At 49.2% G+C, this 15,984-nt stretch overlaps 6 protein-coding genes across 6 annotated transcripts; 4 read left to right on the top strand and 2 right to left on the bottom strand.

Moving 5' to 3' along the window:
• Positions 1-173: 173 nt before the first annotated feature.
• On the bottom strand, positions 174-1,900 carry CSN12 (COP9 signalosome (CSN) subunit; the record flags this gene model as incomplete). Its single annotated transcript, XM_049254251.1, has 6 exons — positions 174-260; positions 334-817; positions 867-928; positions 985-1,137; positions 1,199-1,271; positions 1,335-1,900. The coding sequence occupies 6 exons, from the start codon at positions 1,898-1,900 to the stop codon at positions 174-176; spliced, it is 1,425 nt and encodes a 474-aa protein (XP_049106721.1).
• Positions 1,901-2,265: 365 nt separating this feature from the next.
• RPL20B (60S ribosomal protein L20B) lies at positions 2,266-3,288 on the top strand (the record flags this gene model as incomplete). The annotated part of the gene is made up of 4 exons (XM_049254250.1): positions 2,266-2,269; positions 2,597-2,781; positions 2,868-3,044; positions 3,130-3,288. The coding sequence occupies 4 exons, from the start codon at positions 2,266-2,268 to the stop codon at positions 3,286-3,288; spliced, it is 525 nt and encodes a 174-aa protein (XP_049106720.1).
• A 716-nt stretch (positions 3,289-4,004) lies between these two features.
• MCR1 (NADH-cytochrome b5 reductase) lies at positions 4,005-5,172 on the top strand (the record flags this gene model as incomplete). The annotated part of the gene is made up of 4 exons (XM_049254249.1): positions 4,005-4,049; positions 4,121-4,409; positions 4,474-4,551; positions 4,604-5,172. 4 exons carry the CDS (start codon positions 4,005-4,007, stop codon positions 5,170-5,172), a joined length of 981 nt encoding a protein of 326 aa, XP_049106719.1.
• A 1,203-nt stretch (positions 5,173-6,375) lies between these two features.
• LOZ57_005217 (uncharacterized protein) lies at positions 6,376-7,654 on the top strand (the record flags this gene model as incomplete). The annotated part of the gene is made up of 3 exons (XM_049254248.1): positions 6,376-6,465; positions 6,752-7,129; positions 7,190-7,654. The coding sequence occupies 3 exons, from the start codon at positions 6,376-6,378 to the stop codon at positions 7,652-7,654; spliced, it is 933 nt and encodes a 310-aa protein (XP_049106718.1).
• Positions 7,655-8,316: 662 nt separating this feature from the next.
• Positions 8,317-11,426, top strand: URE1 (Urease; the record flags this gene model as incomplete). The annotated part of the gene is made up of 8 exons (XM_049254247.1): positions 8,317-8,337; positions 8,472-8,558; positions 8,662-8,688; positions 8,749-9,135; positions 9,242-10,918; positions 10,979-11,038; positions 11,100-11,279; positions 11,346-11,426. 8 exons carry the CDS (start codon positions 8,317-8,319, stop codon positions 11,424-11,426), a joined length of 2,520 nt encoding a protein of 839 aa, XP_049106717.1.
• A 331-nt stretch (positions 11,427-11,757) lies between these two features.
• Positions 11,758-13,808, bottom strand: LOZ57_005215 (uncharacterized protein; the record flags this gene model as incomplete). The annotated part of the gene is made up of 5 exons (XM_049254246.1): positions 11,758-12,738; positions 12,797-13,224; positions 13,276-13,381; positions 13,431-13,699; positions 13,754-13,808. 5 exons carry the CDS (start codon positions 13,806-13,808, stop codon positions 11,758-11,760), a joined length of 1,839 nt encoding a protein of 612 aa, XP_049106716.1.
• Between the last annotated feature and the right edge of the window lie 2,176 nt (positions 13,809-15,984).

Genomic DNA, 15,984 nt, shown 5'->3' with positions numbered 1-15,984 from the left:
CATGCAGTCCATTGAAGGCATTAAAAATAATTTTTTTTTTTTTTTTTTTTTTTTTTTTTTGGATAAGACCAAGACTCAACGTTGCTTCAAAAGCTGTAAAAGGGCGGAATATATTTCATTTGAACCCTCAAACTCCTAATATATTTAGTCGCAAACATTGGGTACGTAATGTCTCAAACACCTGTCCCTGGAAATGCCACGCCCCCTTTACTAAGAACGATGATGCCCCGTTCTCGTGCTATATAGCCTTTCATGAAGTTCTGTATATAGCAAAAGTTAGGTCTCATTGGAGGGCTGAAAAACGGACAAAGGAAAAATGCTCATAACTCTTACCTTATATATCAAATTTGACAAGTAACACTCAACTTGGTCAATTTCGGCCCTTAACTTATTGGGTGTAAGCTTGTCCTCATGTTCTTCGCCATTCTGCTTGTCACCGCTCTGTGGTGGAGGAACTGCTGGGCTCATTTTTATTCGTATCGCCGCTACAAATTCTTTCACAGGCACACGAGTTCTCCGAATGGGTGGCAGCCCAGAAATAGGCGGGTCAAACCCACCCGCGAGGAAGACTCTTCTGAACAAATTACGAACTGCCATATCACGGCCTCGTTCAAGCGGAAGGTATATCATTCGTTTTGTAAATGCGCTACCACCTGCCGCAATAGCGGCGTCAAATCCTGCAAGGTCTCCTTTCAATATGCAATCACAGAGTGGTCGGAACAATGCTTCTAGTCGAGGGAACGGCGCGAGTAATGTTTTTGACGGTAATGTCTGGGCTGTGACAAGGTGGCATGGTATTAAGTATGTCAGTATAAGCCTATGGATTTATTAGAGAAAATGATTAACGAGTGGCACATAGAACATACTCCCTATTTTTCACTGCTTCGGTGTGACACAAGTTCCATGCATAGGTGAGATGTTCTTCAGCCTAGCATATTTAGATTTATTATCTCAAATGTAGGTATAATTAAAGCCCTGGCATACCTCTGGGTAAGACTCTTCTAAGAAATGGATGACACCTAGATAGTATTTGAAAGTGACAATGTGAGATTTTGGAAACGCCGTCAGAGGGGGCATATCTGCTTGAGAAGCTTCCATCGCATGGAGCAAGCTTTTACAGGACGATATAGTCCCGAGCTATTAAAATTGTCATGTTAACAACTACCATAATGTCAACATCAGCCTTGTTACTTCTAACCTTGAAATACGTCTTGAAAGAAAGGTTCACGGTGTGGTAAACACCCCATTTTCGAGATTCTTCAATAGGAGCTCTATAAAAATAGTAAGAAGACGAGAATATAGTAAAACGAGGTGGAATCGGGATTTTCGCGTACCTATCATGAAGACACAACGTGAACATTCGGTTTATCACTCGCGATGCCTCTTCCAAGTTCTTGTTTTTGTGCACATCTGACATAACATCCTCTTCAAAACTTCCGCCGGGGGCGTCAGGATTGGTTTCATTTTCAGTATCTGCTTTTATGGCGTGTCTCCGAAGATATTTTCCCGTGGTATATAAGCACGGTAGAGTCCATGCCTGAAGCCCACAGTTTGAATACCCCTTGATCACTAAATTTGCAATCTCTTTCCATAGAATAAATATCCGTCCCCAGGGTGCGCTTCTAGGATCACTTTCGAATTTTACAAGCTCCGCAGCAATCTTCCAGAACGCAACGAAGATGTCAACCCACAAACTGGCTTCAGTCTTGGTGAATTTTATGCTCGTCACTCGATCATCAAGCAGGGCATAGCGAACATCAGACACCACATTTAGTGCGTTCGTGAAAGAGTAGAAGCTATGCAGCTCTGGGGGAGAATCGAGGGCAGTAAAAACATCAGCTAGTGCAGCACCAGAACCACTCAGCTGCGCGTCCCTGAACCTTGCGAAGATAGACGACATGCTGGATTTATTTTGTTTTTAACCTCTATCAAGACGCGTATACTAAGATACAGGGCATTTTGTGCATTGAAAGCTTTGAAAAAGAGGTGTTAATCAACCAAAGCCAGATGCTTGAGGAGCAGCAGATAAGATGTAGATAGCTTAGGTAAGCGAAATCGGTCCTTGGCCAATCCATCCTAATAAAGCCTAGCGTGTATTTCTGCTTTGTTAAGCGAAGCCCACAGCCCTAGCACAACAAAAGTCGAACAATTCTTGATTGTGGGAGTTCGCGGACGGTTCAACTATCAACGACACGACATCACAATCCTCTCAAAGTAAGTTGTAATTTCCAAATGTTTGCAACCGGGTACTAACGCTGCTACTAGATGGGTAAGTCCAACTTTTTTTCAGGCCGTTTTTCGCCTTTCTGCACCCGAGTTATCCCTTTGTCGATCGGAGAGTTTCAAGACAGCAAAAATATCGAAAATGAATAGAAATTGGAGGTCGCTAGGGATCGCTATAACAATTTAAAAAAATATATGGTTGTTGCTGGACATTTCCGGGGCTCGTGCTGTTGAGAATCTCGTGAAGTGCAATTATCGAACAACCAGTGTTATTGAACAGTTGCTTTTTATCTATGAATTCTCGGCCACTCGATTTCATTACGATAGAAAGAGTTCTCCGTTTCTGTATCAAGTCTGACGGTATCGATTGCAGGGCGTCTCAACGAATACCAGGTTATTGCGCGCCATCTGCCCACAGAGGCCAACCCTACCCCCAAGTTGTACCGCATGAGGATTTTTGCGCCCAACCCCGTTGTTGCCAAATCCCGCTTCTGGTATTTCTTGATGAAATTCAAGAAAGTGAAGAAGGCCACTGGCGAGATTGTCAGCGTCAACCAGGTACGTCGAGCTGCGAACACACACCAAACTAAAACGTTTTAAGTGCGATAGAAGAATTCTAACACCCAACTTCTCGCACCCTCTAGATCCACGAGAAGCGCCCAATGAAGGTTAAGAACTTCGGTATCTGGATCCGATACGATTCTCGCTCCGGCACGCACAACATGTACAAGGAATTCCGCGATATGTCCAGAACCGATGCTGTCGAGTCTTTATACCAGGATATGGCCGCTCGTCACCGTGCCCGATTCAGCTCTATCCACGTATGTCGATCTCCCACGCGATAACGCGCCTGAAATGGCATTTAAAGCAAAAAAGGGAACGTAACTAATCAAAGATGGTCTATAGATCCTCAAAGTCGTTGAAATCGACAACAAGGAGCTTGTTCGCCGCCCTTACATGAAACAACTCCTCACCAAAGACCTCAAATTCCCCCTTCCTCACCGTGTCGCCAAACCCCAAGGCAAGAGAATTTTTGCCGCCTCGAGACCATCCACATTCGCATAAAGGTGTTGTTTGGAAGGGGTTTATTCGGTCGTCAAGGTTCAGAAATGAGGGCTGGAGTTTGATTTTTGACTGTGTTTATGTGACTGCAGGTATATTCGAAACGCCATGCATAATGAGTCTTAAAATGCAGCGTCCGCCAGCAATTTGTAACCTTATATGGGTTAGATGGCTCCCATAGTCATTCTCCAGCTTATGAACAAAACATATTCCCAATTTCACTGGTTGCATTTACAGTTGCACTTTTTACTGGTTGTATCCCTGGTATTTTCTATGTAGACCATTCATTACAGAGTACACAGTTGCTTTGTACGGAGTACAGAGTCTCTACAAGGTTCGTTTGCTGGAACAAGGAGCCAGATGGAAGATTCTACCCCATAAAATACCAAGGAACAGAGCTATTAGCCATTAAAATAATGAGTTTTCCTATCATTAAAGTGGTCGCATACTTTCAAAGGGGTTTGTTTGAGTCTCCGCGCCGAGTGGCTTAACTACCAGCTTTTTCCACTCCAGAGCTCAGTTACAAGCTCAGCGTGGCGACAAGTTTAACTTTCAAGGGACGAGCCGGCTTTGTCAGCTGCGCGGAAAACGTCATTGGCGTTGCTCAGTAAGTTTTGCTTTTTTGCACTTGCCGATTAATAAAGACAACAGGTTCCCTCCTCCTACTCCGTACAACAAGGCCAATTGAGCTCAATTGCCATCAGCATTGAATCGCAATCATGTTCGCTCGTCATATGTTCAGAACCTGCAGACCCGCCGGTCAGGTATGAAAGCTCCTCGAGACGCAAGTCCTTCCGCCGAAGCTCTGGTTTGTTGACATTTTTGGTGCTTGTAGGCGGTCCGCAAATTCGCTTCCGAAACCCCCTCAAAGTCCTCAAATGCGCCGCTCTATGGAGGCCTTGCTGTCGCAGCCGCGGGCGGGTACTATTTCTGGCAGCGCCAGCAGCTTCCCGATGGTAAATTGTTGGGCATTGCGCATAAAGAGCGCGAGAAGGTTTTTGTTGGCGGTGAGCAAGGATGGGTTGACCTGAAGCTCGTCGATGTTCAGATGTTAAGCCACAACGTCAAGAAATTCCGCTTTGAATTCCCGGACTCTGAGAGCGTGTCGGGCTTACACATTGCATGTATGTTACCCCCTTGGTGCATTGAATTTGCAGCTTCATTTGTGTTAACTCTTTCTTTGTGTAGCTGCCCTCTTGACTAAATACAAAGGACCCACGGATGAAAAAGCAACTATACGCCCCTATACTCCAGTTAGCGACGAGGGTAGGCATTTCTTAAGGCCGAACTGTTCGACAACCCGCTAACTAAAGTGTAGAGCAACCTGGATATCTCGACCTTGTCGTTAAGCAGTACCCCAATGGCCCCATGTCCACCCACCTACATAACATGGCCGTTGGACAACAGTTGGCGTTCAAAGGACCCATTCCCAAGTATGCCTGGGAGCAAAACAAGCATGACCACATTTGCATGGTCGCTGGCGGCACTGGCATCACTCCCATGTACCAACTCATCCGCAAAATATTCAGTGATCCTAACGACAAGACTAAAGTAACTCTTGTATTTGGAAATATCAGCGAGGAGGATATTCTTCTGAAGAAGGAGCTTGACGTATTGGAAAACACTTACCCTCGACGATTCCGTGCATTCTATCTTCTCGACAAGCCCCCTGCCGACTGGACGCAGGGTACGGGTTATGTTACCAAGGAGCTGTTGAAGACAGTGTTCCCCGAACCCAAGAGTGAGAACATCAAAATCTTCGTTTGTGGGCCTCCGGGTATGTACAAGGCTGTCAGCGGACCGAAAATTAGTCCCAAGGATCAAGGCGAGCTCACTGGAATTCTAAAAGAGCTAGGATATAGCAAAGATCAGGTGTATAAGTTCTAAATCTTTTTTAGTTGCTGTTCTTTTACAATTCTTACCGCGAGATGTCTAGAAGTTAAGCCTCGACGGGTGGAAAGACAAGGTTGATAGAGCTAATGTGTAAGATGCGAGATATAACTACAACTTCGTACTAGTCTCTCTAACCAAAAACACATGTAAATTTTCCCGATGTCCTACGGCTCGATGACATGCAGGAATAGTGAAGCGTGACATTAGCCACCTTCGTGTATTTGATTGTAGAGATGCTGCCCACGTGTTGTGGACGATAGACGGATGCATCCTCAAAACGGCGCCTGGAGCAGCTGGAAGCTTTGGGGGTGAGGGAGGTGAGCAAGCCCGAGGGCCGGCGCGCGGCGAGTCGCCAGTCCTTAGTGCGAAAGCCGGTGGCGATAAGGGACGATAGGCACCAGGTAAACAGCTGGGCTTCGAAGCCTGAGGCTTGGTGGCGTTTTAGAGACTGGGTGCTTACGGATGCCTCTAGCAGCGACCCAGCGCTAAGCACCACTGGCCACGCGGTTTAGGCCCAGTAGTCGACGTGGGCATATCAATGTAGGGCACTCCATGTACTTAAGTAGGTGAACGGATGGCCAGCCATGAACTTCGGAATACGGAGTAACAACAATGGGCGGGCAACGCATCGTAGTTACATGGGCGCATCGGGCGTGCGGCCGCGGCACTGGGTGGTTACATCTAGCAACGAGACGCCCAAGAGGCAGCGCAGGGAGCGGGCGGGCGGATTAAGCTTTAGGGGGGCCTCAGCGCAGCGCGAGTTGGGCATCAGCCCACCCGCAGCGCCGGAGGGCAGTTTTAAGCGTTGGGCATGCCGGGGGCGGCAGGCAGCGTCGCTGAGCAGCAGCGCCCCCAAGGCACGCTTAAACTTACCCTGGCTGGTGCTGCCCGCGCGAGGCGTAGGCGCCCCCCTCGCGGGCTTGGTCAAAGGATCAGCCAAATCAACCTTTTCGGCGCCGCTACGCTATATAGCCCGCGCCCACCCGCCTCGCACCCCCCCCGAAATCCTGCTTCCTTGGATTTCTCGTGTTTCCCCCCAACCGACGCCCGCCGCCCACGCCCCCGCCGTCGCCTCCTTGCGCCTATCCTCACCACCCATCTGTCCGACGCCCACAACACAACGCGTATTTTGTTTGGCCTCGCTGGACCGCAAATATATTCTCCCGGTCGCTCGAGTGTCTCTCTCTTACACCCACCATGGGTTCCAAGCCCGACCAAGCCGCCGCCAGCGACAACAGTGACATGGTCATGGTCAACATCCAGGACTTCACGCGAACGCGCGACTCGGTAAGTCTTCGCAGCTTGCTTACGCCCCTTCATTCCCTCTCAGACACCGCTGGCATACAAGATGCGCTGCTCTGCGACAATTGAGCTCCATTGGCGCCCAAACACTAGTATGTTTTGGCTGCGTCGCGTTGACCATGGGCGTTGTTTATCTGGGGCCGCGCGCCCCCGTCGCGACCCCCCTACAGCCATCCTCCCAAGCCCCAACGGCCCAGCGACCGCCTCGGGCTGTCAAGCAACCCTGTCACAACAACGTTGATGGGCAACTCACGCTAACTGCCCTGTCCAGGTTCTCTTCGCTTTGACCGCCCTTCAATCTGCTGTCTCCGATCTCTCCAAGGCCTACATCAACCACTCCAACACCGTCCTAAACCGCGGTTCATCTACTCTGGATCTCGGTTCCATCACATCCAACTTACTTGAAAATGGCCTCCTCTCGCTCCCCGTGCGTCCGCATACCCCTGCTGCCGAAGGAGAAGTCAAGAAGAAGCGCAAGCGCGCACCTCCTGACCCAAATGCGCCCAAGCGTGCACTAACCCCGTACTTCCTGTACATGCACCACAATCGCCAGAAAATCGCAGATGAGTTGGGTCAGAACGCGCGACCAAAGGATGTCGCCGATGAAGGTACCAAACGCTGGGCAGCTCTGGACGCTCAGGAGAGAGAGGTATACTTTGCGCCAATATTTCTGTTCCTGTAAGGAGATATATACTGACTTGATACTGAGGTCTGGCAAACCCTATACAAGGAAAATCTTGTCGTCTACAAAGCCAAAATGAAGGCCTACAAGGCGGGCTTGCCGGTTCCAGAAGATGATGCCGCGATTGATGCTGCCGCTGCGCAGCAACAGTTACATGAGGGAGTTCGTCAAGCTACGGACGAGCGCTCTTCTGACGACTCATCATCGTCTGGTTCCGATTCCTCCGAAGAAGCAACCCCAGAACCTGTGCGCGAACCAACGCCGCCTCGCTCATCCAAGCGACGCCGCACTGCTGATTCCAAGGCTATGCCACCGCCTGCTGCCTCTCCACCACGGACCGCATCTTCAAAGAAGCCGTCCCCTGAAAAGAAGAAGAAGACTAAGGCTGCCGCCGAGGAAAAGAAACGCGCGCCGCCCGTCGTTGAGACACCAAAGAGTGAGAAGAGAACCCGCAAGAAGCGCAAGAGCGAGTCGGCCGCAAGCCACGAATAAGTGGCTCTTTTCCATCTCTGAACCGCCTCTATTGATCGTACCAAGGCTACCAGCGGTGGTGCCTCTCAAAACCGTGTTTCCTTGAGCTTCTCTGGGCCAAATGGGTGCCACTCTGCAATTAACACAGTGTAGGATTAGGATTACCTTTCTCCTTCGGATTGTGATTTTTTTGTTCGTCATGTCTTTTTATTCTTACTGTGAAGTGAATTTGCCATTGCTCGTCCGCGTGCTGTATTGTCCTAAAGCAAACCCGAGTCGAGTGTCGCTTAATTTGTGGGAGTTGATAGCCATGTTACCCGACCGTGTAGTTATTTTCAAAAGTTGACAGCCTACCAACTGCATACCATTACTAGTTAAGCTAAACTATAGCGTTACAAGCTCTGCCGCAACTTAGGCTTATCTCCCGGGTGTATTAGGTTCACCTTATCATCGCTATCAATCGCGAAGTGTAGGCCTTGGCAAGTTTCACCCGCGGCACACTTCCAACCTCGCATCGACCTTGATTTCCATGTGCATCGAGCGTGTAGGACCAATTTATCGCGATCCATATATAAATTTGATATCCATCCGACACTGTTTATTCATTGTCCCCATTTTCGGCGCCCTGCCGCTCTACATCCCTCACGCCAAGTTGCTAGTGACACCCAAGCCCAGCCCGAGCCATGCAGCTGGTGCCACGAGAGGTAGGCCATTCGCTAGCCCTATAACCCCACCGGTAGTTTCATGATTGCCAGCAAGGCGGCTATACGAACGGAGCCGAACATTCCATTGCGGTGGATGGTGATAGTGGAGGTGACGCTGATTCTTCGATGACTAGCTCGATAAACTTACCATCGCCCAGCTGGGCTTCCTGGCCCAGCGGAGGCTGGCCCGTGGTGTGAGACTCAATCATGCAGAAGCCGCGGTGGGTAAAACAATACCCTAGTTGCATCCTTGTTCAACTATTTTGAGGCCATGGAGCGTGCGATCTATGTTGTCTGACTGTTACCTACTGATATATAAATTAGGCATTGATCGCTTCTAACATTCACGAGGTACGCCCCAAAGCTGGCAGATCCGAAGGCCATGGTCAATGAGCAGCTACTGACACCCAGCGACAGCTTATTCGAGATGGCCATCATTCCGTGGCAGACCTTATGTCAATTGGCCAGGAGATGCTCGGACGCCGTCATGTTCTCCCATCGGTGCCGTCAACGCTGAAGCAGATCCAGGTCGAAGGCACATTTTTGACAGGCTCGAACCTTGTCACTGTGGTGAATCCCATTTCATCTAACGATGCAGATCTGCGGAAAGCTCTCTATGGCAGCTTTTTGCCCATACCACCAGAGGAAACGTTCCCAGATCCTGATCCTGATGACTACCGGTTAGAGAAAAGGCCAGGTGCTGTGATACCCGTGAAATCAGAGGAGGGAATTCACCTGAATGCTGGGCGAAAAAGAATAACTTTGAGGGTGACAAGTAAGGGGGATCGGCCAGTTCAGGTTTGTTTACCTCCTTTCTATATTCAGTTTTCTGATAGCAGCGCCATCGCTATTATATGAAAGAGTCACCATGGCTTATCCAAATGGGGCCTCCCTACTTAATTAGGTTGGCTCGCACTACCATTTCATTGAGGTGAACCCTCAGCTTGCTTTCGATCGCATCAAGGCATACGGGTTTCGTCTCGATATTCCAGCTGGCACATCGGTCCGTTTCGAGCCAGGAGAAGTCAAGACAGTTACCCTCGTTGAGATTAGTGGCACAAAATCTATCAGAGGTGGTAACCACATTGCTTTTGGCGTAGTAGACTATTCACAAGCCGATACGATACATCAGCGGCTCCAGAGAGCCGGATTCGCCCACACTCCAGCGCCACGGAAAGACTTAAGTTTTATAGAGCCTTTTTTTATGACCAGAGAGGCCTATGCACGAATGTTTGGTCCCACCACGGGAGACTTGGTCAGACTTGGAGCTACAAACCTATGGATCAAGGTCGAGAAGGATTTTACTCACTATGGTGATGAGTGTACGTTTGGTGGTGGTAAGACTATAAGAGATGGCATGGGACAAGCTTCAGGAAGGGCTCCAACTGATTGCTTGGACTCAGTCATCATAAATGCACTTGTTATTGACTGGACAGGAATTTATAAAGCCGATATAGGCATAAAAGATGGGAACATAGCCGGCATAGGCAAGGCTGGGAACCCCGATGTAATGTATGGTGTCTCAAAGAACATGATAATTGGCTCTTCCACGGACGTTATAGCAGGAGAAGGAAAAATAGTTACCGCTGGCGGTATTGATACCCATGTCCATTTTATTTGCCCGCAACAGATTCAAGAGGCTCTTGCTTCCGGTATTACCACCATGCTCGGTGGTGGTACAGGTCCGAGTGACGGCTCCAACGCAACAACCTGCACGCCATCTCCATTTCACTTCAAGAGGATGATGCAAGCCTGTGATTCCTTGCCCATGAATATCGCTCTCACAGGGAAAGGGAATGACAGCTTAGTCCCTTCTCTTGAAGCTCAGTGCCTTGCTGGTGCCGCCGGGTTAAAAGTACATGAGGATTGGGGCTCTACACCAGCGGTCATTGATACGTGCCTCCGGGTCTGCGACGAATTCGATGTCCAGTGTCTTATTCATACTGATACCCTCAACGAGTCGGGCTTTGTCGAACAAACGATCGCAGCATTCAAGGATCGTGTCATCCACACATATCATACTGAGGGGGCTGGAGGTGGTCACGCCCCTGATATCATCTCCGTTGTCGAACTTCCAAACGTTCTTCCCAGCAGTACTAACCCAACCCGTCCCTATACGACTAACACCTTGGACGAACACCTCGACATGGTAATGGTTTGTCACCATCTATCAAAGGATATCCCTGAAGATGTAGCTTTCGCAGAAAGCCGAATTCGGGCCGAGACCATTGCTGCTGAGGATGTTCTTCACGACACAGGCGCCATTAGTATGTTATCCTCGGACTCTCAAGCCATGGGCCGCTGTGGAGAGGTTATAACCCGAACGTGGAACACTGCTCATAAAAATAAAGCTGAACGCGGATCACTTCGTGAAGATGAGGGCACAGGAGCAGACAATTTCAGAGTTAAGCGATATGTTAGCAAATATACCATTAACCCTGCTATTGCTCAGGGCATGAGCCATATTATTGGGAGCGTGGAAGTGGGGAAAATAGCAGATTTAGTACTCTGGAAATTTGCAAATTTTGGAACAAAGCCAACAATGATTTTAAAGTCAGGCATCATTGCTGCCTCCTGCATGGTAAGCCTACCTTGCATCTGTCTCTGCTAACCTTTCATCTACTGATACTGCAATACCCAGGGCGATCCGAATGGCTCTCTTCCAACCATTGAGCCGGCTATCATGAGACCTATGTTTGGTGTAAGTCGATCCCTCTTCTTCAACCGATATTTTTAATCCTTCTCGCTCACTGTATCCATAGAGCCTTACGCCTGAGACTTCTATTATGTTTGTTTCCGAAGCTTCTATTGCACATGGCGTCATTGATAGCTACAACCTCAAGAAACGCGTCGAAGCAGTGAAGAACTGTCGGAATATCAGTAAAACGGATATGAAATTTAACGATTCAATGCCGAGGATGTATGTGGACCCGGAAACTTATGTAAGTCTCATTTCGAGAATAACGTCATTGCATCAATTGAATTATTCTGATTGATAAATATTTTAGCTTGTCAAAGCTGATGGGGAACGATGCGTGGCTGGACCAGCGGCAGAATTGCCTTTAACACAGCAGTATTATATTTATTAAGAATCGACTAGTAGTAGATGGTGAGTTATTTTAAAGATTTATCATGTGGGTATATATTTTAGCTAGTATGGTTATAACCCATACAACTCTTGTTTAAAATTAAACCTGATAATTCATGTCATTTAATTCCCTCCATCAGCTTGCAGAAGGATGGCTAAAAGATGGGTTGCATTCCAACTAGAATCCCAGGTTCAATATGTTTCTTGGTGTCTGACAGTAACAGTAATAGTACGTGTTATTTCGCAATTGTTTATATAGTTAAACCACCAAATGATTACAGAAGTGGTTCCCGAATGCTTATGCTTTATGAAAATCGGATTTCACAAAACATCTAGAGCTCCTCGTCTCTGGTGGTGTGATTATTCCCCGCGGAGATCAAGGAATGAAACGCCGACCATCTTTCGCCCCTCGCCGCCCTATAAGCCGAGATTCTCGAACGAGTACGCTTAAGGGAGGGCATTTCTTGATTCTCGCACACCAAGCCCTCGGAAGTGGCAGCGTTTGTGCGGTCTTCGCTATCGGAGGGAATCTGAATGGTCCCCTGAGAAGCAAAAGCAGATGATGAGAGCGACAAGGGGCTCGTCGGAGGGCCATCGTTTTCCTCAATCTCCTGTTCAGAGTGGGAATGGCCTTTTTCGTCAATAACAGGCGTACCCTGTACCGATGGCCGCCTATCACCAGAATGCGAATTATGTTTTGGTGACGGCGGCAGCGATATAGAGTCAGATGAACTGTCAAAGAAAAATTCCAGTTCATTATTGAAAGCTTTTTCTTTCAGAGCTTTCTTGATGGCTTGCATTCTATTATTTGTGGTAGTCGAGGATTCAGCAAACTGCGACTCTGAGAAATCGGACGATAACTGAGACGGAAAAGAAAAATCAATATTCTCAATGATAGCATCCACGTCTCCATTGGTAGCCCCAATATTTAGTTGTGTAGTTGGCATTTTCATGTTCGTGTTTTCAGCATGTTTCATAGTTTTGAGTTGCTCTGTGGGTTTACTGGATAAAGGATCCTGCGACACATTTGGTTCAACGATCGATGCTTGGGTAGATGTACAAACCGAAGGCGTGTCGCTCTCGCAGCGGGCTCTCTTCTGTGGTCGAAATTCGTGCTCTTCGGCTAATTCTCTCATCTCATTGTCATGCAGGAAAATGGTATCAGAGCAAAATTTACCAAAGAGGGCCTCCATTGAAATGGATTCGCACCAAGTGTCAGCGTCAATTGTGCAGGGATAGACGTCTCTTGGCCTAAAGGCGGAAACAAGAGCACATAGTTCTTCGTATGAAGAGTGGCGGGAGTAAGGAAACCTCTTTATCAGGGTCAGCTGTGTCAACATCAGAGTCAGAATCAATGGTGAGCTCACTTACAATAGTGCTAGGTAACTTGGAAGAGCCAGTCTCACCATTTCCAAGAGAGTGACTCTTTTTTGGACCATGACTTAGTATCGACACTAGTTTTGTGAGCGTGATTTCGTCTTCTTCCTTGATTCCGTAGGAGTCCAAGGACAGTGATTTTGATTCAGATACATACGCCTTTGACACGGCGCTGATAATCTCATTGCGTGTCACATCGTCTTGGATCTGCTCGGAGCACAAGGTGATAAAACGTCCTACAGCGGCATCATCTGGAAGCTGAAGGTTGTGATTCTGCATCAGATCACCCATTCCTCCACCGGCGCCTATTTCCATTATATCTGAGCCTTCATCATTTCGCGTGACAATCGGCGTGATGAATACAGATGGAGAAGTTGATATTGTGGAACAAACTACACCGGGTTCACAGCTATGAATTCTTGCTGAGTGTGAATCCGTTTTAGCTGTGAGGCAGCCTGGCACCCAAGAATTACCAAGTCTAAACCCGCAGAGGTAAGAGGCTTCTTCGATTCCCAAGTCGTGGCCATCTTTTGACGCAAGAGAGTTGTAGAGTTTCAGTTGATAGGAATCAACGTGTACCTAGCCATCATTCAACACAAAATTCGATAACAAAACGATGGTCAAATACCTTAGTATTGAGGGCAGCAGAAAGTGCTAGCCAGACATCTTCGTAGCCAAATGTCCAGTTGCGCAGATAGAACACAGTATCTTGAGGGTAGGCTTGCACTTTCTGGAGGAGTTCTCTAATCCCTTCTGCCTTAGTAGGAAAAGACGTGTACTGGTCCGACTTTCCAGCCAATGCTGTATCCAAATATATCCGATTCAGCCGGTTGTTCCCTATTGTATATGGAATAAGCACTGGGCTTCTAATAATAGTGTTAATCCACCAAGGCTCCGCTAGTCATCATTAGTAGAGATCTAAAACAACGTGTGGACAGACGGGTCTCTAACCCCTAATATCACCCGTGTAAAGAATTGCGTTACCATTGCCTTCGATTAAAAACATCACGGAGCCAGGGCAATGATTGGCATCGAAAAGCGTGACTCGGATGGTATTGCCTGGGGTAAGTTCAATCTCTGTGGGCACTTGCAACGGAATTGGCCTCTAGAAAAACGACTCAATGATGCGATCTACAACACAGCAAAATGACAGTACCAGTAGCTTTTTTAAATGCTTATACTCCTGCTTTCTGGATTCCAGGATTCCCTTGGCAAAATTCATACGATGAGGATACTTTTCGATACGTAGAAGGATCTGTTGCTCTTTGTGAATTTATTGATACGGATTAAATAAAGCTCATTGGACACGAGTGTACCTGTTTTGTGGCTGCAGAGCAATATATGAACGGCGACCGAAAGGACTCCAGGCCCGCCAGATGGTCGCTGTGCACATGGCTGAGAAAACATGCCTGGGGCGGAGGCCTGTCGGGGTTTTTTCGAAAGTAGTCAACTGACACAATGTAAATACCCTATGCTACAATGACACTGCAAGCAATCATACTTCGGATCAGGGGAAACTCTGGAAGGCATTTAGCAATGACCTTTTTTGTACGCGAGGGGCGGGTTGCCTACCCTCAACAATGCCATTGAATGTCGACATGATCCCCACAATGAATGGGGCTCACTGGCTACGCTAGGCATTGAGTTTCATGATGAATGCATATTCGATGACACTATGCCGGAAATAAAGCTGCTTCAGATAGCGACTAGACGTTTCTCGGGGGAGAGAATGGACGTTCCATGATGGAGATGAAGCAATTCTACAAAGTTCCGTTTTCTCCGTGCAGTCGCTGTCTTGTCGTCGACGTTCCCGGCCCATCACGTGTGGGGCCATCCAGGTATGAGCTTACGTGATCGAGCATGACTAATCCACGACTCACGAAAAGGAGGCGACGAGAAGAAACAAAGAGAAGTGATATGCGAGGAGAGATGAGAGGGAGCACGGGCTGGGGGGAGGGGAAGAGAAGACGCCGTTGGAGGCCCGTCGCACGGTCCGCAAGCTGAAGCGGTAGCGCCGGGCGCTGGCACCCAACAGCACCGCGCCGCATCGCCAACAATCAGCCAGCAGCGGCGGGCTGTGATGTCTGGTGGTGAGCAGGCTTCCGCATGCGCATACGCAGCGCAGCAAAAGGAAGCACGAGTGGCCAGACGCTGATGATCAGGCTCAGGAGGCGCCTGGAGCCCAGGCCAATGGCGGCGGGGCGGGCGAGGAGATCGATTGCTGGCCAAGGCGAGCGCTGGTCTATCGCGAGCCGCCGGCGTCACTGCGCAGACGACGCCGGAGTAATAATAATAGCTCTCAGTTTCGCCCCCACCGCAGAGAGACGAGGCTTGTCGCCTGAGGCAATAATAATCTCTGTGGCTCTGGACGTCGCCTGCGCGCGCCGCTTGGCCCGGCGCGGTGCGAGGGGTGGCCCTGGCCGCGGAGGCACCCACGTTGGCTGCGCACACTCGGCCAGCGCCGCCTGGGGGGGGGCCTGCAAGTCAGAGACAGCCACGACGAGATCCCGAGACGGCGCTGGTGCCGTGCAGAACGGCCAGCTATATTAAGCCCGCCCCTCCCCGCCGCCGCACTGCTGTTGCTGCTGCTGCGGTGGAGGTTGCACCTATAGTTTGTTTCACCTGCTTCGACTGCATGCCCTCGCGTTGCCCTCGTCGCCCGGAGACTTGTTAGCTGGTGACGCCGGTGATCCCGTCCCACCCTCCGCAGCGCCCTCGTGAAGCCCCCGAACGCGACGGATCCAGCCATAGCCAACCAGCTAATTACCCGCCCAGCCCCTCGCTCGTTTTCTTCCTTGCTCTTCTCCTCCGTCGTCCGGTCGGCTCTGTTTGCAGCGCACTCGCCGGGCGTCGAGCTAGCCATCTCGCCGGCTTTGTTTCAGCGCCCGACCCTTTTCGCTCCGCGCTACTTTCGCCGCGCCCCCCTATTCTCAAAGCGAACGAAACGCCCGACAGGTCTGGGTTTTGGGACCAAACTGATTGCAGGCCCCAACTTTGATGCACAAGGGTCCGTCGTTTAAAGCGACTGGCCCCTTGGCTGCTGAAAAGTCTGTCCGGCCGCCCGCTGCCTCTGTCACTTTTCTCTCGTTAATTCACGCCATTTGCATCAGCCGACAAGAGAACTGCTCACGGGATCCCCCTCACTCTGCATGCGATATTCCAACTGCCGGATTTTCACACAT

This window comes from Ophidiomyces ophidiicola (genome assembly GCF_022830035.1).
Source record: "Ophidiomyces ophidiicola strain CBS 122913 chromosome Unknown scaffold_25, whole genome shotgun sequence".
Taxonomy (NCBI): Eukaryota; Fungi; Ascomycota; class Eurotiomycetes; order Onygenales; family Onygenaceae; genus Ophidiomyces; species Ophidiomyces ophidiicola.
The sequence above is the reverse complement of the archived record's forward strand: the minus strand, read 5'-3'. Positions and strand labels throughout refer to the sequence as shown.